This window comes from Agelaius tricolor, unplaced genomic scaffold (genome assembly GCF_023055355.1).
Source record: "Agelaius tricolor isolate 1412-34295 unplaced genomic scaffold, bAgeTri1.0.p SCAF_151, whole genome shotgun sequence".
NCBI classification, from domain to species: domain Eukaryota; kingdom Metazoa; phylum Chordata; class Aves; order Passeriformes; family Icteridae; genus Agelaius; species Agelaius tricolor.
The window spans coordinates 71,427-93,014 of record NW_027269411.1 but is presented as its reverse complement, the minus strand read 5'-3'; the positions used below and the strand labels follow the sequence as shown (position 1 = coordinate 93,014).

General features: G+C 50.6%; 2 protein-coding genes across 2 annotated transcripts in view; one reads left to right on the top strand and one right to left on the bottom strand.

The window, feature by feature from the left end:
* The window catches only part of LOC139586906 (uncharacterized), a gene marked incomplete at its 5' end in the record, with an annotated part of 42,825 nt that extends 42,186 nt beyond the window's left edge, over window positions 1-639 (top strand). Inside the window, 1 exon segment of the mRNA XM_071420587.1 lies at window positions 19-639. Coding sequence (XP_071276688.1) covers window positions 19-83 — 65 coding nt within the window.
* Window positions 640-5,846: 5,207 nt separating this feature from the next.
* LOC139586905 (upstream stimulatory factor 2-like) overlaps window positions 5,847-21,588 on the bottom strand; it is a 16,693-nt gene continuing 951 nt past the window's right edge. The window contains exons 2-10 of the mRNA XM_071420586.1: window positions 20,768-20,960; window positions 18,728-18,852; window positions 17,333-17,425; window positions 14,499-14,631; window positions 12,616-12,727; window positions 11,457-11,515; window positions 9,521-9,615; window positions 8,270-8,398; window positions 5,847-6,064 (exon numbers count right to left, since the gene is read on the bottom strand). Coding sequence (XP_071276687.1) covers window positions 5,975-6,064; window positions 8,270-8,398; window positions 9,521-9,615; window positions 11,457-11,515; window positions 12,616-12,727; window positions 14,499-14,631; window positions 17,333-17,425; window positions 18,728-18,852; window positions 20,768-20,960 — 1,029 coding nt within the window. The 3' untranslated portion in view covers window positions 5,847-5,974. The remainder of the gene's footprint in view (window positions 6,065-8,269; window positions 8,399-9,520; window positions 9,616-11,456; window positions 11,516-12,615; window positions 12,728-14,498; window positions 14,632-17,332; window positions 17,426-18,727; window positions 18,853-20,767; window positions 20,961-21,588) is intronic.

The following is a 21,588-nucleotide window of genomic DNA, read 5'->3' as shown; positions in this document are numbered from 1 at the left end:
TTTTTCTGTATTTTTTAGGGATTTTTTGGGATTTTTTTGGGATTTTTTTTTTAGTTTTTGGGGATTTTTTCTGTATTTTTTAGGGATTTTTTGGGATTTTTGGGGGATTTTTTGGGGATTTTTTTCTGGGATTTTTTGGGATTTTTTGGGATTTTTTGGGGATTTTTTTCGGGATTTTTGGGATTTTTTTCACGATTTTTTGCGATTTTTTCGTGATTTTTTGGGGATTTTTTTCTGTATTTTTTCGGAATTTTTTGGGGATTTTTTTCGTGATTTTTTGGGATTTTTTCGGGATTTTTGGGATTTTTTTCTGTATTTTGGGGGGGTTTTTGGGATTTTTTTTCACGATTTTTTGGGATTTTGGGAGAATTTTTGGGGGAATTTTTCGTGATATTTTGGGGGGATTTTTGGGAATTTTTTTGGATTTTTTTCATGATTTTTTGGGATTTTTGGGGGAATTTTTTGGGATTTTTCCCGTATTTTTGGTGAATTTTTTCGGGATTTTTTGGTGATTTTTTTAGGGAAATTTTCCAGGATTTTTCGGGGGTTGTTCCCGGGATTTTGGGGCGGTTCCGGGGGTCCCCCCAGGGCCGCGCTGGGCTCGGCGCTCGTCACCCTCAGGATGGGCGAGGGTGGGGGCGGGGGGCGCCGAAATGGGGGGCAGGGGGGGCGCGGGGGGAGGGGCGGCGGCCAGGAAAGGGGGGGGGAGGGGCGGCCATGGAGCTGACATCCATGGGAATCTGAAAATGGGGAAAATCGGGCGAAAATTGGATTTTTTCTCTATTTTTTTGCGATTTTATTTCGATTTTTTGGGCGATTTTTCTTGATTTTATTCTGATTTTTTGGTGTATTTTTAGGGGATTTTTTCTGTATTTTTGGGGATTTTTTCACGATTTTTTGGGATTTTTTTCGTGATTTTTTGGGATTTTTTCCGGTTTTTGGGGATTTTTTGGGATTTTTTTCCGTGATTTTTTGGGATTTTTTCCGTGACTTTTTGGGATTTTTTTTCCCTTTTTTTGGGGATTTTTGGGATTTTTTTCGGGATTTTTTGGGATTGTTTTCCGGTTTTTTGGGGGATTTTTGGGGAATTTTTCTGTATTTTTGGGGATTTTTTTCACCATTTTTTGGGATTTTTTGGGATTTTTTTTCCATTATTTTTTGATTTTATGGGGATTTTTTTCGGGATTTTTTCGGGATTTTTTTTCATGATTTTTGGGGGGTTTTAGGGATTTTTTGGGGATTTTTTTCATGATTTTTCAGGGATTTTTTTGTGATTTTTTATGTATTTTGGGGAATTTTTCTGTATTTTTTTGGGATTTTTTTGGATTTTTTTTCCGTGATTTTTTGGGACATTTTAGGGATTTTTCGGGATTTTTTTGGTGATTTTTTCAGGGAACTTTTCCAGGATTTTTCGGGGGTTGTTGCCGGGATTTTGGGGCGGTTCCGGGGGTCCCCCCAGGGCCGCGCTGGGCTCGGCGCTCGTCACCCTCAGGATGGGCGAGGGTGGGGGCGGGGGCGCCGAGATGGGGGGCAGGGGGGGCGCGGGGGGAGGGGCGGCGGCCAGGAAAGGGGGGGGAGGGGCGGCCATGGAGCTCACATCCATGGGAATCTGAAATTGGGGGAAAATCGGGCAAAAATTGGATTTTTTCTCTATTTTTTGCGATTTTATTTCAAATTTTTGGGCGATTTTTCTTGATTTTATTCTGATTTTTTTGTGTATTTTTAGGGGATTTTTTCTGTATTTTTTGGGATTTTTTCACGATTTTTTGGGATTTTTTTCGTGATTTTTTGGGATTTTTTCCGGGTTTTTGGGGATTTTTTGGGATTTTTTTCGTGGTTTTTTGGGATTTTTGGGGGATTTTTGGGGAATTTTTCTGTATTTTTTATGATTTTTTGGAGATTTTTTCACCACTTTTAGGGATTTTTTCGGGATTTCTTGGGGATTTTTTTCTGTATTTTTTAGGGGATTTCTGGGATTTTTTTCGGGATTTTTTGGTATTTTTTTAGGGATTTTTGGGGATTTTTTTTTTTTTATTTTTTCTGGATTTTTCGGAATTTTTTGGAATTTTTTTCACAATTTTTTGGGATTTTTTCGGGACTTTTTGGGATTTTTTTCTGTATTTTTGGGGGATTCTTTGGGATTTTTTTCACGATTTTTTGGGGAATTTTTCATGATTTTTTGGGGATTTTTTGGGATTTTTTTCATGATTTTTGGGGAATTTTTCTGTATTTTTTGGGGATTTTTTTTCCGTGATTTTTGGGGATTTTTTTTCCGTATTTTTGCGGATTTTTTGGGGGATTTTTGGGAAATTTTTCTGTATTTTTTGGGGATTTCTTTTGGGATTTTTGGGGAATTTTTCGGGATTTTTTCTGTATTTTTTGCAAATTTTTTCGGGAATTTTTGGGGATTTTTTTCTGTATTTTTGGGGGATTTTCCCGGATTTTTGGGCATTTTTTTCTGTATTTTTTGGGGATTTTTCGGGATTTTGGGGCGTTTTTTTCACGATTTTTTCGGGATTTTTTTCACGATTTTTGGGGGATTTTTTGGGTTTTTTTTTTTTTTACGATTTTTGGGGGATTTTTCGTGATTTTTTGGGGAATTTTCGGGATTTTTTTCTGTATTTTTCGGGATTTTTGGGGGAACTTTTTGGCATTTTTTTTCTGTATTTTTGGGGGGTTTTTTTCGGGATTTTTTAGGGGATTTTTGGGGGGATTTTTTTCTCGATTTTTCGCGTTATTTTGGGATTTTTTCTGAATTTTTTCTCGATTTTTTTCGGGATTTTTTGGGGATTTTTTCGGCATTTTTTGGGGAATTCCTTCTTGATTTGTAGGGATTTTTTCGGGAATTATTTGGGAATTTTTTTCGGTATTTTTAGGGGTTTTTTTTCTCGATTTTGGGAGATTTTTTCTGGGGATTTTTGGGATTTTTTGGGGATTTCTTCCAGGTTTTTTTTTGGGACTTCTTAGGGATCTTTGGGGGAATTTTTGGGGATCTTTTTCGGGATTTTTTTGGGATTTTATTTTTCCTGGATTTTATTTCGATTGTTCCTGGACTTTTTTTAGGACATTTTTGGGGTTTTTTGTTCTGAATTTTATCAGAATTTTTTTTAATTTATTTATTGAATTTTTTAGGATATTTTGGGGGAATTTTGGGAGAAATTTGGGGAAATTTTGGCGCCAAACCCACAGCAATGAATCAATTAATGAATTAATCAATTAATGAATGAATCAATTAATGAATGAATCAATTAATTAATCCCGGCTTTGTTAATTTGGGGGGGGGGGGTCCCGGGTCCTTTCCCCTCCCCCACCTTCAATAAACGCTGCTGCCCCTCCCCCACCCCCCTGCGCGTCTTTTTTGGGGTGAAAAATCCCAAATTTGGGTCATTCATGAGCGGGGTTCATCAGGGGAGGGGGGGTTCATTAGGGTGATGGGAATGAGGGGAAAAGTTGCCCAAAAAGGGGGAAAATTGACCCAAAACCCCTCAAAATTCACCCAAAATCCCCAAAACCACTCAGGACCCCCCAAATCCCCACCAGGACCCCCCAAAATCCCTCAAAATTCACCCAAAATCCATCAAAATTCCCCCAAAATCCCTCAAAATTCTACAAAATTGACCCAAAATCCCTCAAAATTCACCCAAAATCTCTCAGAATTCTACAAAGTTCACCTAAAATCCCTCAAAATTGACCCAAAATCCCTCAAAATTCTACAAAATTCACCCCAAATCCCTCAAAATTCCCCTTAAATCCCCAAAACCACTCAGGAACCCCCAAATCCCCACCAGGGCCCCCCAAAATCCCTCAGAATTCACCCCAAATTCGCCCCAAAATCCCTCAGAATTTCCCTAAAATCCCCAAAACCAATCAGGACCCCCCAAATCACCAACAGGACCCCCAAAATCCCCCAAATTCACCCCAAATCCCTCAAAATTCCCCGAAAATCCCCAAAACCAATCAGGACCCCCCCAAATCCCTCAAAATTCACCCAAAATTCACTCAAAATTCTACAAAATTCACCCAAAAATCCCTTTAAAATTCCCCCAAAATTCACCCAAAATCCCTCAAATTACCTGGAACGATCCCAAATTCACCTCTAATGAACCCAAATTAAATGGTGACACTGATGGGGACACGGATGTGACAGGGAGGGGACAGAACTGGGGACAGAGGGACGAGAATGGGGACAGGGGGACAGTGACAGGGATGGGGACAGATCTGGGGACAGGACAGACGAACGAGCACAGGGGACACCAGGGGGGTTACAATGTCCCCAAAAGGAGGATACTGAGGGGGTGGCCCTGTCCCTGTCCCCAAGGGGGTGACAATGTCCCCAAAGGGTGGAAAATGTCCCCAAAAGGGTGACGATGTCCCAGAGGAGATGGTGGCACTGTCCCCAAGGGGGGATGGCATTGTTGGCGCTGTCCCCAAGGTGCTGGCGCTGTCCCCAATGGGGGGTTGGCCCTGTTGGCCCTGTCCCCAAGGGGTGGAGAATGTCCCCAAAATGGTGACGATGTCCCAGAGGAGGGGATGGCACTGTCCCCAAGGCGGGGGTGGCCCTGTCCCCAAGGGGGTGACAATGACATTGAGGGGATGGCACTGTCCCCAAGGCAGTGGCCCTGTCCCCAACGGGGTGGCACTGCTGGCGCTGTCCCCAAGGCGGTGACAATGTCCCCAAGGGGTGGAAAATGTCCCCAAGGGGTGGCACTGTCCCCAAGGGGGGATGGCCCTGTTGGCCCTGTCCCCAAGGGGTGGAGAATGTCCCCAAGGGGGGGGTGACAATGACACGGGGTGGGGGGTGGCACTGTCCCCAAGGCGGTGGCACTGTCCCCAAGGGGGGATGGCACTGTTGGCGCTGTCCCCAAGGGGTGGAGAATGTCCCCAAGAGGGGGTGACAATGACATTGAGGGGATGGCACTGTCCCCAAGGCGGTGGCACTGTCCCCAATGGGGGATGGCACTGTTGGCGCTGTCCCCAAGGGGGTGACAATGACACTGAGGAGGTGGCACTGTCCCCTGTCCCCAAGGCGGTGGAAAGTGTCCCCAAAACGGTGACAATGTCCCCAAGGGGGCGTGGCCCTGTCCCCATCCCCGTCCCTGTCCCCATCCCCGTCCCTGTCCCTGTCCCCAAGGGGGCGGTGGCAGCGCTGGCGCCGCGCTGTCGCCTCTGACGGTGACAATTGCGACACTTCGGGGCTGGCCCCGCCCGTGTCCCCTCCCCCTCCCCAAACAGCCCCAAAATTCCCCAAATTTGGGGTTTTCCCCTTTTTTTTTTTCCCCCTTTTTAAATTTTTTTTTAAATTTTTTGGCTTTTTTCGTGGTTGTTTTTTAAATTTTTTTCCCCACCCCAAACAACCAAAACCTCCCAAATTTTGGCCTTTTCTCCTCATTTTTCCCCCCTTTCTTTCCCCTCCCCGAACATCCCAAAATTCCCCAAATTTTGGGGTTTTTCCCCTAAATTTTTTCCCCTTTCTTTCCCCTCTCCAAACAACCAAAAATTCCCCAAATTTTGGGGTTTTCCCCTTTTTTTTCCCCCCATTTTTAAATTTTTTTTTTTTTATTTTTGGGGGTGATTTTTTGGCTTTTTTGAGGTTTTTTTAAATTATTTTTTCCCCTCACCAAACAACCAAAAACTCCCAAATTTTCACCTTTTCTCCTAAATTTTTTCCCCTTTTTTTTTCCTCTCCAAACAACCAAAAATTTCCCAAATTTCGGGTTTTTCTCCTCATTTTTCCCCTCCCCACACATCCCAAAATTCCCCATTTTTCGTGTTTTTCCCCCATTTCTTCCCCATTTTCCCCTTCTTCAACCCCCCCTCCCTCCACAATTAATGAACGAACAAACGACCCAATTAATGAATGAATTAATTACAATCACGGTAATTACAAACGGCGGGGGGGGGGGGGGGGGCTGTGGGCGGGGCCGGGGGCGTGGCCTGGTCGGGGGCGTGGCCGGGGGCGTGGCCGGGGGCGTGGTCACTGCGGGGTCCCCTCGGGGGTCCCGTCCAGGCCCCGCTGCTGCAGCTGCGCCCTGAGCACGGCGTTCTCGCTCTTCAGCTCCTCCACCTGCCCAAAAACACCCAAAATTCGCTTTTTTAGCACCTTTTTGACCTTTTTAGCACCTTTTTCCCCCTACGATTTTTACCCAAAAATTCCCTTTTTTAGCACCTTTTTTCCCCCATGATTTTAACCCAAAATTCCCATTTTGTAGCACCTTTTCCCCGCACGATTTTAACCAAAAATTCCCATTTTTAGCACCTTTTTCCCTCACAATTTTAACCCAAAATTCACCTTTTATTCCCTCACAATTTTAACCCAAAAATTCCCATTTTTAGCCGCTTTTTTCCCTCACGATTTTAACCCAAAAATCCCCCTTTTTTAGCACCTTTTCCCCCCATTTTTAGCACCTTTTTTTCCCCTCACGATTTAAACCCCAAAATTCCCATTTTTAGCACCATTTTCCCTCACGATTTTAAACTAAAATTCCCATTTTTAGCACCTTTTTCCCCACCATTTTAACCCAAAAATTCCCATTTTTAGCACCTTTTTTCCCTCACGACCTCACGATTTTAAACCAAAAATTCCCATTTTTAGTACCTTTTATCCCCCTCGATTTTAACCCAAAAATCCCCATTTTTAGCACCTTTTTCCCCAACCATTTTAAACCCAAAATTCCCAATTTTAGCTGCTTTTTTCCCCCCAATTTTAATCCCCAAATTCCCATTTTTAGCACATTTTTTTCCCCACGATTTCAACCCAAAATTCGCTTTTTTAGCACCTTTTTTCCCTCACGATTTTAACCCAAAAATCCCCTTTTTTTAGCACCTTTTTTCCCTTCTTTAGCACCTTTATACCCCCACCATTTTAATCCAGAAATTCCCATTTTTAGCACCTTTTTTTCCCTACGATTTTAACCCAAAATTCCCATTTTTAGCACATTTCTGCCCTTTTTTAGCACCTTTTTTTCCCCCCACCATTTTATCCCAAAATTCCCATTTTTAGCCGCTTTTTTCCCCACGATTTCAACCCAAAATTCCCATTTTTAGCACCTTTTTTCCCCTCACAATTTTAGCCCCTTTTTCCCCACCATTTTAACCCAAAATTCCCATTTTTAGCACCTTTTTTCCCTCACAATTTTAACCCCAAAATTCCCATTTTTAGCACCTTTTTGCCCATTTTTAGCACCTTTTTTTCCCCTCATTTTTAACCCAAAATTCCCTCTTTTAGCACATTTTTTTCCCCACAATTTTAACCCAAAATTCCCATTTTTAGCACCTTTTTTCCCACGATTTTAACCCAAAATTCCCATTTTTAGCAGCTTTTTTCCCCCCACCATTTTAACCCAAAATTCCCATTTTTAGCACCTTTTTCTCCATAGTTTTAACCCCAAAATTCCCATTTTTAGCACCATTTCCCCCCATGATTTCAACCCAAAATTCCCATTTTTAGCACCTTTTTTCCTATTTTTAGCACCTTTCTCCCCCTACGATTTTTACCCAAAAATCCCCTTTTTTTAGTACCTTTTTCCCATTTTTAGCACCTTTTTCCCATTTTAACACCTTTTTTCCCATTTTTAGCCCCGTTTTCCTCCCACCATTTTAACCCAAAATTCCCATTTTTAGCACCTTTTCCCCCACCATTTTATCCCAAAATTCCCATTTTTAGCACCTTTTTTTCCCCACGATTTCAACCCAAAATTCTCATTTCCTCCCCTCCCCGGGTTTTCCCATTTTCCCACCATTTCTACCCCAAAATTTCCCATTTTCCTTTGCTGTTTCCCATTTTCACCCCAAATTCCCCCAAAATTTCCTTTTTTCCCTCAGTTTTCCCCCAAAAATTTCCAAATTTTCCCCCAAAATCCTCAAATCCCCCCAAAGTACCAAATTTACCACCTAAAATGTCCCCCAAATCCCCCAATTTTCCCCAAAACCCCCCAAATTCCCCCCAATTTTCCCCCAAAATCCCAAAGTTTCACCAGAACCCCCCAAAATCCCCAAATTCCCCCCAAAATCCCCTCCCCATTTTTATCAATGAACCCCCGTGGGAACCCCGCGCTCAGCAGGGGCGTGCCCCACACCCATATAAGGACAAAACCACGCCCATAATGGGCGTGGCCTCCCATTCACCCCCGCCCCGCCGCCATTTTAGGGCCGATTTTCTCGGCGATTTTTGGGCTTTTTTTGGGGCCGATTTTCGCGGCGATTTCGGGGTTTTTTGTGGCGATTTCGGGGTTTTTCGGGGCGGGGCCATGTCGCGACAGGCCGGGCGCACCTGCTGTCGCAATAGGTCGTTGTCCATCTGCAGGCGCTCGGCCTCTTTGAAGGTTTCCTGCAGGCGTTGGTTGCTCTGGCGCAGCTCCCGCACGTAATCGCAGGCCTTGGACAGGATCCCGCCCTTGCTCTGCCGGAGCCCGGCCCAAATTAACCCCGGACCCCCAAAATTCACCCGGGACCCCCCGAATCCACCTGGGGCCACCTGAAATCCACGTGGGACAACCCAAAATTACCCCAAACCCCCCCAAAATTCGGCTGGGACGCCCTAAATTACCCTAAAGGCGCTCAAATTAACCTGGAACCCTCAAAAATTATTCTGGGACCCCCAAAATCCAACTGGGACCCCCAAAATCCAACTGGGATCCCTCAGAATTTACTCTGGGACCCCCAAAATGAGCGGAGGGCTCCCAAAAATTGCTCTGGGACACCCAAAATCTGCCTGGAGCCACCCAAAATTATCCTGGGACCCCTAAAATTAACTTGGGACCCTCAAAATCCCCTCAAAATGTCCCAAATTCTCCTCAAATCCCCCAATTTCCCCAAAAATTCACCACCCCAAATCCCCAAATCTCCACCCCAAATTTCCCTTCAAAATCCTCCCCAAACTCCCCCTAAATCCCCCATTTTTACCCCCAAAATCCTCCAAATTCACCCCAAAAATCCCCAAACTTTCCCCAAAAATCCCGTCCAAATCCCAATTTTCCCAAAATCCCCCTCAAAATCCTCAAACCCCCCAAAATCCCCTAATTTCCCCCCAAAATCCCAAATTTCCCCCTTAAATCTCTCCAATTTTCAAAAAAAATCCCCTTGAAATCCCCCCAAACCCCCACAATTTTCTTCTCACCTCCCCTCAAAATCCCAATTTTCCCCCCAAATTCCTTCCTAAATCTCCCAAAAATTCCTCCAATTTTCCCCAAAAAAATCCCCTCAAAATCCCCCCCAAATCTCCCTCAAAATTCCTCCCTAAATTTCCAAAAAATGCAATTTTACCCAAAAAAAAATCTTCTCAAAATCCCCCCAAATCTCCCCCAAATGCCCCAAAATTTCCCTCAATTTTTCCCAAAATTTCCCCCAATTTCCCCCCAAATTCCACCCTAAATTTCAAACCAAAAATTCCCCAATTTTCTCTTCTCATCTCCCCTCGAAATCCCAAATTTCCCCCCAAATTCCCCTCAAAATCTCCCAGATTTTGCCCCAAATCCCCGATTTTTTCCCAAAATCCCTGGAATTTGCCCCAATTCCCGCTCACCGCCCCGGATTTGCCGCTGTCGGCGCCGCAGTCGGGGATGATCTTGGAGAGCTGCACGATCCAATTGTTGATCTTGTCCCGGCGCCGCCGCTCCACTGCGGGTTTGGGGAGAAAAAGGGGGAAATTGGGAAAAACGGGGAAAAAATGGGGAAAAAATGAAAAAAAATTGGGTGAAAATCGGGCGAGAAACGGGCGAGAAATGGGGGGAAAATGGGGAAAAAATGGGTGAAAATTGGGTGAGAAATGGCCAAGAAATGGGAAAAAAATGGGAAAAAATGGGGGAAAAATGGGAAAAAATGGGGAAAAACAACAACAAAAAATTGGGTGAAAATCAGGCAAAAATGGGAAAAAAAGACAACAAAAAAAATTGGGTGAAAATCGGGTGAGAAATGGCCGAGAAATGGGAGAAAAAATGGAAAAAAATGGAGAAAAAATGGGAAAAAATGGAGAAAAAATGGGGAAAAACAACAACAAAAAAATTGGGTGAAAATCGGGTGAGAAACGGCCGAAAAATGGGAAAAAAATGGGAAAAAATGGGGAAAAACAGCGACAAAAAATTGGGTGAAAATCGGGCAAAAATGGGGAAGAACAAGAACAAAAAAATTGGGTGAAAATCGGGTGAGAAACGGGCAAGAAATGGGAAAAAAATGGGAAAAAATGGGGAAAAACAGCGACAAAAAAATTGGGTGAAAATCGGGCAAAAATGGGGAAGAACAAGAACAAAAAAATTGGGTGAAAATCCGGTGAGAAACGGGCAAGAAATGGGAAAAAAATGGGAAAAAATGGGGAAAAATGGGAAAAAAAAGGGGAAAAACAACAACCAAAAATTTGGGTGAAAATCGGGTGAGAAATGGGCAAGAAATGGGAAAAAAATGGGAAAAAATGGGGAAAAATTGGGAAAAACAACAACAAAAAATTGGGTGAAAATCAGGCAAAAATGGGGAAAACAAGAACAAAAAAATTGGGTGAAAACTGGGCAAGAAATGGGGAAAAAATGGGGAAAATTGAGGAAAATTTGGGCCATTGGGGGAAAAATGGAGAAAACTCAAAAATTTGGAAGAAAATGGGGAAAAAACGGCCAAAAATGGAGAAAAAATGGGGAAAGTTTGGGACATTTGGGGACATTTGGGGATCTTGGCTCAGCCCAGGTGAGGCTGGAGCCACCCAGGTGTCCCCAGGTGTCCCCAAATGTCCCCAGGTGTCCCCAGGTGTCCCCAGGTGTCCCCAGGTCTGTCCCAGCTGTCCCCAGGTGTGTCCCAGGTGTGTCCCAGGTGTCCCCAGGTGTCCCCAAATGTCCCCAGCTGTCCCCAGGTGTCCCCAGGTCTGTCCCAGCTGTCCCAGGTGTCCCCAGATATGCCCAGGTTTGTCCCAGATGTGCCCCAGGTGTGTCCCCAGCTGTCCCCAGCTGTCCCCAAATGTCCCCAGGTGTCCCAGGTGTCCCCAGATGCCCTCAGTTGTCCCCAGGTGTGTCCCCAGGTGTCCCCAGCTGTCCCCAGGTGTCCCCAGCTGTCCCCAGCTGTCCCAGGTGTGTCCCAGGTGTGTCCCCAGGTGTCCCCATGTGTGTCCCAGGTCTGTCCCAGGTGTCCCCAGGTGTCCCCAGGTGTCCCCAGGTGTCCCCAGATGTCCCCAGATGTCCCCAGGTGTCCCCAGGTGTGTCCCAGGTGTGTCCCCAGGTGTGTCCCCAGGTGTCCCAGGTGTGTCCCAGGTGTCCCCAGGTGTCCCCAGGTGTGTCCCAGCTGTCCCCAGGTGTCCCCAGGTGTCCCAGGTCTGTCCCAGGTGTGTCCCAGGTGTCCCCAGGTGTCCCCAGGTCTGTCCCAGGTGTGTCCCAGGTGTCCCCAGGTCTGTCCCAGGTGTGTCCCCAGGTGTGTCCCCAGGTGTCCCAGGTGTCCCCAGGTGTCCCCAGGTGTCTCTCAGGTGTCCCCAGGTGTCCCCTCACCCTCGTTGTGCTGCGCTCGCCGTCGCTCGTCCCGCGGCACCCGGGGCCCCTCCAGCTTCCTGTGGGCACAGGTGAGCACAGGTGGGCACAGGTGGGGCCCTGGATCCGCCCAGGTGTGCCCAGCTGTGCCCCAAACCTCCCCCAGCTGTGCCCCAGCTGTGCCCAGGTAAGGGAACCCCACCCCAGGTGTGCCCAGGTGTGCCAAAACCCCCAAATTTCCATCGATTTTCCCCCAAATTTCCCCATTTCCCCCCTTTTTTGTGCCCCCAGCTGTGCCCAAATTCCCAATTTTTCCCCCAAAACCCCCATTTCCCCCCATTTTTGTGCCCCCAGATGTGCCCAAACCTCCCCCAGCTGTGCCCAGGTAAGGGAATCCCACCCCAGGTGTGCCCAGGTACCCCCAGGTGTGCCCAGGTTTGCCCCAAACCCTCCCCAGGTACCCCCAGGTGTCCCCCAAACGCCTCCAGGTGTGCCCAGGTATCCCCAGGTGCCCCCAAAATCCCCAATTTTCCCCCCAAAATCCCCAATTTTCCCCATTTCCCCCCATTTCTGTGCCCCCAGCTGTGCCCAGGTACCCCCAGGTGTGCCCAGGTGTGCCCCAAACCCTCCCCAGGTACCCCCAGGTGCCCCCAAATCCCCAATTTTCCCTCCAAAACCCCCAAATTTCCATCGATTTTCCCCCATTTTTGTGCCCCCAGCTGTGCCCAGGTGTGCCCAAACCTCCCCCAGCTGTGCCCAGGTAAGGGAACCCCACCCCAGGAGTGCCCAGGAGTGCCCAGGTACCCCCCAGGTGCCCCCAGGTGTGCCAAAACCCCCAAATTTCCATTGATTTTCCCCCAATTTTCCCCATTTTCCTCCATTTCTGTGCCCCCAGGTGTGCCCAGGTACCCTCAGGTACTCCCAGGTGTGCCCAGGTACCCCCAGCTGCCCCCAAATCCCCAATTTTCCCCCCAAAAACCCCCAAATTTCCGTCAATTTCCCCCAATTTTCCCCCAATTTTCCCCATTTTTGTGCCCCCAAATTCCCAATTTTCCCCCAATTTTCCCCATTTTTGTGTCCCCAAATCCCCAATTTTCCCTCCAAAATCCCCAAATTTCCATCGATTTTCCCCCAAATTTCCCCGTTTCTCCCCATTCCGCTGCCCCCAGCTGTCACTCACGGCGAGTAGGCGTGGCCGTGGCCGTGGGCGTGGCCGTGGGGGGCGAGGCCTCGCGGGGCCCCTCCCCCTCCCTGCAGCACCTCCGGAGGCGTCATCATCACATAGAACTGGCCTGGGGGAGGGGACAGGTGAGAGCGGGGGGGCACGGGGGGCACGGGGGGCATGGGGACACCTGGGGACACCTGGGGACACCTGGGGACACACCTGGGACACACCTGGGGACACACCTGGGGACACCTGGGGACACCTGGGGACACACCTGGGACACACCTGGGGGGGACATGGGGGCACCTGGGGGGGACCTGGGACATACCTGGGGGCACCTGGGGACATGGGGGGCATGGGGACACCTGGGGACACACCTGGGGACAGCTGGGGGGGACCTGGGACAGACCTGGGGGGGACATGGGGGGCATGGGGACACCTGGGGACACACCTGGGGACAGCTGGGGGGGACCTGGGACAGACCTGGGGGGGACATGGGGGGCATGGGGGGGCATGGGGACACCTGGGACACACCTGGGGACACCTGGGGGGGACATGGGGGGGCCTGGGGGCACCTGGGGGGGCCTGGGGACACCTGGGACAGACCTGGACACACCTGGGGGCACCTGGGACAGACCTGGGGGCATCTGGGGACACACCTGGGGACACCTGGGGGTACCTGGGGACACCTGGGGGGACCTGGGGACAGCTGGGGGCACCTGGGGGGCACCTGGGGGACACCACGGGGCCAGGGAACCCAGCCCAGGTGCCCCCAGGTGTGCCCAGGTGTGCCCAGGTGTGGCCTTTGCCATCCTCAGGTGTGCCCAGGTGTGCCCAGGTGTGGGGTTTGTGTCCCCCAGGTGTGCCCAGGTGTGGCCTTTGCCACTCTCAGCTGTGCCCAGGGGCCCCCAGGTGTCCCCAAGTGTCCCCAGGTGTCCCCAGGTCCCCCCAGGTGCCCTCAAATTCTCCAATTTTCACCAAATTTCCCCATTTTGGTGCCCCCAGGTGTGCCCAGGTGTGACATTTCCAACCCCAGGTGTCCCCAGGTGCCCTCAAATTCTCCAATTTTCACCGATTTTCCCCCAAACTTTCACCGTTCTTCCCCATTTCGGTGCCCCCAGCTGTGCCCAGATGTGCCCAGGTGCCCCCAAGAGTTCCCAGCTGTGCTCAGCTCCCTCCCAGGTGCCCCCAAATTCCCCAATTTTCACCATTTTTCCTCAAATTTTCACCGATTTTCCCCATTTTGGTGCCCCCAGCTGTGCCCAGCTGTGCCCAGGCGCCCCCAAATTCTCCAATTTTCACCGATTTTCCTCAAATTTTCACCGATTTTCCCCATTTTCGTGCCCCCAGGTGTGCCCAGATCCTCCCCAGGTGCCCCCAAATTCTCCAATTTTCACCATTTTTCCCCAAATTTTCACTGATTTTCCCCCATTTTGGTGCCCCCAGGTGTGCCCAGGTGCCCTCAAGTGTCCCCAGCTCCTCCCCAGGTGTGCCCAGGTGCCCCCAAATTCTCCAATTTTCACCGATTTTCCTCAAATTTTCACCGATTTTCCCCCATTTTGGTGCCCCCAGGTGTCCCCAGCTCCCTCCCAGGTGTGCCCAGGTGCCCCCAAATTCCCCAATTTTCACCAATTTTCCCCATTTTGGTGCCCCCAAATTCCCCAATTTTCACCGATTTTCCCCATTTTGGTGCCCCCAAGTGTTCCCAGGTGCCCCTAAGTGTGCCCAGCTCCCCCCCAGGTGTGCCCAGGTGTGATTTCCTTCCCCCAGGTGCCCCCAAGTGCCCCCAAATTCCCCAATTTTCGCCGATTTCCCCCCAATTTTCGCCGATTTCCCCCCAATTTTCCCCGATTTCCCCCCAATTTTCCCCGTTTTCCCCCATTTTGGTGCCCCCGTACCTGTGGCCGGTGCCAGGGTGGTCTCTGCCTGCAGCAGGGTCCCCTCCCCCCCCCAGGTGAGTCTCTCGGCCCCGCCCTCGCTGCCCGGGCTGGCCCCGCCCCCGCCGCCGTTGCTGAAGGGGCCCTGGAGCACCTGGGGGGGGAGGGGAGGGGGCTCAGGTGAGATGGGCGGGGCCAGGGACCCAGAACCCACCTGGGAAACCCCAAAATCACCTGAGAAACCCCAGAACCCACCTGAGAAACCCCAAAATCCACCTGGGAAACCCCAAAATCCACCCCAAAATCCACCTGGGAAACCCCAAAATCCACCTGAGATCCCAAACCCACCTGAGAAACCCCAAAATCACCTGAGAAACCCCAAAATCCACCTGAGATCCCACCTGAGATACCCCAAACCCACCTGAGAATCCCCAAAATCCACCTGGGAAACCCCAAAATCCACCCCAGAACCCACCTGAGAACCCACCTGGGAAACCCCAAAATCCACCTGAGAACACACCCAAGATCCCCAAAATCCACCTGAGATCCCACCTGGAACCCACCTGGAACCCAAACCCACCTGAGAAACCCCAAAATCCACCCCAGAAACCACCTGGGAAACCCCAAAATCCACCTGGAACCCACCTGAGAGAGCCCAAACCCACCTGGAACCCACCTGAGAAACCCCAAATCTACCTGAGATCCCACCTGAGAAACCACCTGAGAAACCCCAAAATCCACCTGGGAAACCCCAAAACCACCTGAGAAACCCCAAAATCCGCCCCAGAACCCACCTGAGAAACCCCAAAATCCATCTGAGAACACACCCAAGATCCCCAAAATCACCTGAGATCCCACCTGAGAAACTACCTGGAACCCAAACCCACCTGAGAAACCCCAAAATCCACCTGAGAAACCCAAACCCACCTGAGATCCCACCTGAGATCCCCAAAATCCACCCCGAAACCACCTGAGATCCCCAAAATCCATCTGAGAACACACCTGAGAAACCCAAACCCCCAAACCCACTTGAGATCCCACCTGGAACCCACCCAAGAACCCACCCGAGAAACCACCTGAGAAACCCAAACCCACCTGGAACCCACCTGGAACCCGAACCCACCTGAGAAACCCCAAAATCCATCTGAGAAACCCCAAATCTACCTGAGATCTCACCTGAGATCCCAAAGCCAACTGAGATCCCACCTGGAACCCACCTGAGGTCCCCAAAATCCACCTGAGAAACCACCTAGAACCCAAACCCACCCGAGATCCCACCTGAGAAACCCCAAAATCCACCCCAGAACCCACCTGGAACCCACCTGTGAACCCACCTGAACCCACCTGAGATCCCCAAAATCCACCTGAGATCCCACCTGAGAACCCAAACCCACCTGAGAAACCCCAAAATCCATCTGGAACCCACCTGAGATAGCCCAAAACCCACCTGAGATCCCACCTGAGAAATCCGAACCCACCTGAGAACCCACCCAAGATCGCACCTGAGAACGCACCTGAGATCCCAAACTCACCCGAGAACCACCTGGAACCCACCCGAGATCCCCCAAAATCCACCTGGAACCCACCTGAGATACCCCAAACCCACCTGAGAGACCCCAAACCCACCTGAGAGACCCGAACCTACCTGGAACCCAGCTGGAACCCACCAAACCCACCTGAGATCCCACCTGGAACCCACCTGAGATCCCAAACCCACCCGAGAACCACCTGGAACCCACCCGAGATACCCCAAAATCCACCTGAGATCCCCACTGAGAAACCCCAAAATCCATCTGAGAACCCACCCGAGATCACACCTGAGATCCTGAACCCACCTGGAACCCACCTGAGATCCCAAACCCACCCGAGAACCCACCTGAAATACCCCAAACCCACACGAGATCCCACCTGAGGACCCACCTGGAACCCACCTGAGAACCCGCCCGAGAACCCACCTGAGATCCCCCAAAATCCATCTGAGAACCCACCTGAAATACCCCAAACCCACCTGGATCCCCCAGCACTGAGAACGCACCTGGAACCCACCTGAGATCCCATCTGGAACCCCAAACCCACCCGAGAACCCACCTGAGATCCCCAAACCCACCTGAGAACCACGTGGAACCCACCTGAGATCCCCAAAATCCATCCAAGAACCCACCCGAGAAACCCAAACCCACCTGGATCCCCCAAACCCCACCTGAGCCCCCCCCAAAACCCCACCTGGATCCCCCCAAACCTCACCTGGACCTGCCCAGGTGTCCCCAAACCCCACCTGAGCCCCACCTGAGCCCCCCAGTTCCATCCCAGGTGTCCCCAGACCCCACCTGGACTCCCTCAAACCCCACCTGAGCCCCCCCAGACCCCACCTGAGCCCCCCCCAGGCCCATCCCAGGTGTCCCCAAACCCCACCTGAGCCCCCCAGACCTCACCTGGACCTGCCCAGGTGTCCCCAGACCCCACCTGGATCCCCCAACCCCACCTGGATCCCCCAAACCCCACCTGGAGCCCCCCAGTTCTGTCCCAGGTGTCCCCAAACCCCACCTGAGCCCCCCAAACCCCACCTGGACCTGCCCAGGTGTCCCCAGACCCCACCTGGATCCCCCAAACCCCACCTGAGCCCCCCCAAACCCCACCTGAGCCCCCCAGGTGTCCCCAAACCCCACCTGGATCCCCCCCAAACCCCATCTGAGCCCCACCTGAGCCCCCCCAACCTCACCTGGACTCCCCCAAACCCCACCTGAGCCCCCCCAGGCCCGCCCCAGGTGTCCCCAAACCCCACCTGGATCCCCCCAAAACCCCACCTGAGCCCCACCTGAGCCCCCCCCAGACCCCCCAGGTGTCCCCGCTCTCACCTGGGCGCTGCCCGTGCTGAAGGTGGGGACGGCGACCGCGGCCTCGGCGCCATCCAGGGCGGCCTCGCTCACCTGGACCACGCGGTACGTCACCTGGGGGAGGGGCGGTGTCACCTGGGGCACCCCAAACACACCTGGGGACACCCCAAAACCCCAAACACACCTGGGGAACCCCCAAATACACCTGGGGGTACCTGGGGAACCCCAAAACCCCAAACACACCTGGGGGTACCTGGGGAACCCCAAAACCCCAAACACACCTGGGGGTACCTGGGGAACCCCAAACCTGCACCTGGGGAACCCCAAAACCCCAAACACACCTGGGGAACCCCAAACCTGCACCTGGGGAACCCCAAACACACCTGGGGACACCTGGGGAAACCCGAAATACACCTGGGGACACCTGGGGAACCCCAAACACACCTGGGGCACCCCAAAACTGCACCTGGGGGTACCTGGGGAACCCCAAAACCCCAAACACACCTGGGGAACCCCCAAACACACCTGGGGAACCCCCAAACACACCTGGGGATACCTGGGGAACCCCAAACCTGCACCTGGGGAATCCCCAAACCACCTGGGGGCACCTGGGGCACCCCCAAATGCACCTGGGGGCACCCCCAAACCACCTGGGACACCCCAAACACACCTGGGGAACCCCAAACTGCACCTGGGGGACACCTGGGGCCACCTGGGGCACCCCAAAATGCACCTGGGGACACCTGGGCACCCCCAAACCACACCTGGGGACCCCTAAAGACACCTGGGGCACCTGGGGGCACCCCCAAAACTGCACCTGGGGGCACCCAAATACACCTGGGGACACCTGGGCACCTCCAAACACACCTGGGGACCCCAAAATGCACCTGGGGAACCCCAAACACACCTGGGCACCCCAAAATGCACCTGGGGACACCTGGGGAACCCCAAAACCCCAAACACACCTGGGGACACCTGGGGCACCCCCAAAACTGCACCTGGGGGTACCTGGGGACACCCCAAAACTTCACCTGGACACCCCAAAACCACACCTGGGGGAACCCCAAAAGCACCTGGGGCACCCCAAAATGCACCTGGGGAACCCCAAAACCACACCTGGGGACACCTGGGGCACCTGGGGACACCTGGGGGCACCCCAAAACCACATCTGGGCACACCTGGAAGGTCCTCAGGGTGGGGCATGGGGGGGGTCTCTGCCCCCCAGGTGTCCCCAGGTGTGCCCAGGTGCGCCCAGGTGCCCCCAAATCCCCAAATTTTCACCGATTTTCTCCCAGTTTTCACCGGGTTTCCCCATGTCCCCCCTCCAGCTGTGCCCAGGTGTCCCCAGGTGTGCCCCAGGTGTGCCCAGGTGTGCCCAGCTGTGCCCAGCTGTGCTCCCCTCCCCCCCCAGGGTACCTGGCCGCCGTTGGCGTCGCTCCGGAAGTGGCACTGGAGCCCCTGCAGCCCCTGCAGCCCCGGCTCGGGAAACCCCGCGGGGGCGCCGGGCACGGCCACCGAGCCCTCACCTGGAGGGGCCTCACCTGGGGAGGGGAAACAGCCCAAAATTACCCAAAAACGTCCTGAAAATATCCCGAAAATATCCTAAAAATGTCCCCAAAATATCCCAAAAATATCCCGAAAATATCCTGAAATTATCCCCAAAATATCCCCAAAATATCCTGAAATTATCCCCAAAATATCCCAAAAATATCCTGAAATTATCCCCAAAATTATCCCTAAAATATCCTCAAAATATCCCGAAATTATCCCCAAAATATCCCCAAAAATATCCTCCAAATATCCTCCAAATATCCCAAAATTATCCCCAAAATATCCCCAAAATATCCTGAAAAAATCCTAAAATATTCAAAATATTTCCCCACCTGGAGGAGCCTCACCTGGGGGAGGAAACATCCCATAATAATCCCAAAAACATCCCCAAAATTATCCCCAAAATATCCCGAAATTATCCCAAAAATTATCCCTAAAATATCCTCAAAATATCCCCAAAATATCCTCAAAATATCCCGAAATTATCCCCAAAATATCCCCAGAATATCCCCAGAATATCCCCCCAAATTATCCCCAAAATATTCCAAAATATCCCGAAATTATCCCTAAAATATCCCCAAAATATCCCGAAATTATCCCTAAAACATCCCCGGAAATATCCCAAAATTATCCCCAAAATTATCCCCAAAATATCCTCAAAATATCCCATAAATATCCCCCAAAAAATCCCTAAAAATATCCCCAAAAATATCCTAAAAATATCCTGAAATTATCCCCAAAATATCCCAAAAATATCCCCGAAATATCCCGAAATTATCCTGAAATTATCCCCAAAATTATCCCCAAAAATATCCCGAAATTATCCCCAAAATATCCCCAAAAATCCCCCAAAAAATCCCAAAAAAATCCCGCAAAAATTCCCCAAAAATTCCTCAAAATATCCTCAAAATATGATCCAAAATATCCCCAAAAATATCCTAAAATGACCCCAAAAATATCCCAAAAATACCTAAAAATATTCAAAATATTCCCACACCTGGGGGACGAAATATCCAAAAATCCAAAAAGCCTCAAAAATTCGGGAATTCCCTCAAAATCCACCCTAAAATCCCCAAAATCCACCCCAAAATCCCCAAAATTTCAGGAATTTCCCCAGAATTCCCCCAAAATTCCCCCAAAAATTCAAAATTTCTGCAAAAAATCCCCCAAAAATTCAGGAATTCCCCCCCAAAATCTTCCAAAATTCAAAAATCCCCCCAAAAATTCACCCCAAATCCCCCCAAAATTCAAAATTTCTGCAAAAAATCCCCCAAAATCCACCCCAAATTCCCCAAAATTTCAGGAATTTCACCAAAATTCCCCCAAAATTTCAGGAATTCCCCCCCAACTTTCCCAAATTCTTCCAAAATTCAAAAATCCCCCCAAAATCCACCCCAAAATTTCAGGAATTTCCCCCAAAATTCAAAATTGCCCCCAAAATCCCTCCAGAAATCCCCCAAAAATTCCCAAAAAATCCCTCAAAATTCAAAATTTCCACAACAAATCCCCCCAAAATCCCCCAAAATTCCCCAAAATCCCCAAAAATTCAAAATCCCCCCCAAAATCCCCAAAACTTAAAAACTTCTCCAAACCCCCCCATAAAATCCCCCCAAAATTCCAAATTCCACCCCAAAAAATCCCCCAAAAATTCAAATTTTTTCCCCAAAATCCCCCAAAAATTCAAATTTTTTCCCCAAAACTCCCCCCAAAATCCCCCAAAAATTCAAATTTTTTCCCCAAAACTCCCCCCCAAAATTCCCCAAAAATTCAAATTTTTTCCCCAAAACTCCCCCCGAAATCCCCCAAAATTTCGGGGATTCCCCCCAAAAATTCAAATTTCCCCAAAATTTCCCCCAAAATTGCCCAAAATCCCGGGAATTTGCCCCAATCCCGCGCCGCCCTCACCCTCGTGCAGCTCCGCTCCCTCCTCGCTCTCCTGCGCCTTCTCCTGGCTGCGGCACCCACACAAATTTGGGGACCCCCCCCAAAATTTTGGGGGACCCCTCCCCAATTTTGGGACCCTTTTTTGGGGACCCCTCCCCCAATTTTGGGGTCCCTTTCCCCCCAATTTTGGGGACCCCTCCCCAATTTTGGGGCCCTTTTTGGGGACCCCTCCCCCAATTTTGGGGTCCCTTTTCCCCCCCATTTTGGGGACCCCTCCCCTAATTTTTGGGGTCACTTTTCCCCCTTCCCCACCCAAATTTTGGGGTCCCCCCCTATTTTGGGGACCCCTCCCCTAATTTTGGGGTCCCTTTCCCCCCCATTTTTGGGACCCCTCCCCCAAATTTTGGGACCCTTTTTTGGGGACCCCCTCCCCCAGTTTTTGGGACCACTCCCCCCCATTTTGGGACCCCTCCCCCAATTTTTGGGGTCCCTTTCCCCCCCCATTTTTGGGACCCCTCCCCCAATTTTTGGGGACCCCTCCCCCAATTTTTGGGGACCCCTCCCCCAATTTTTGGGGTTCCCTCCCTCCAAATTTTGGGGTCCCCCCCCTATTTTGGGACCCTTTTTTGGGGACCCCTCCCCCAGTTTTGGGTCTTTTTCCCCCAATTTTTGGGGACCCATCCCCCAAATTTTGGGGGTCCCTTTTCTCCCGCATTTTGGGACCCCTCCCCCAAATTTTGGGACCCTTTTTTGGGGACCCCTCCCCCAATTTTTGGGGTCCCTTTTCCCCTTCCCCACCCAAATTTTGGGGTCCCCCCCGCCTCCATTTTGGGACCCTTTTT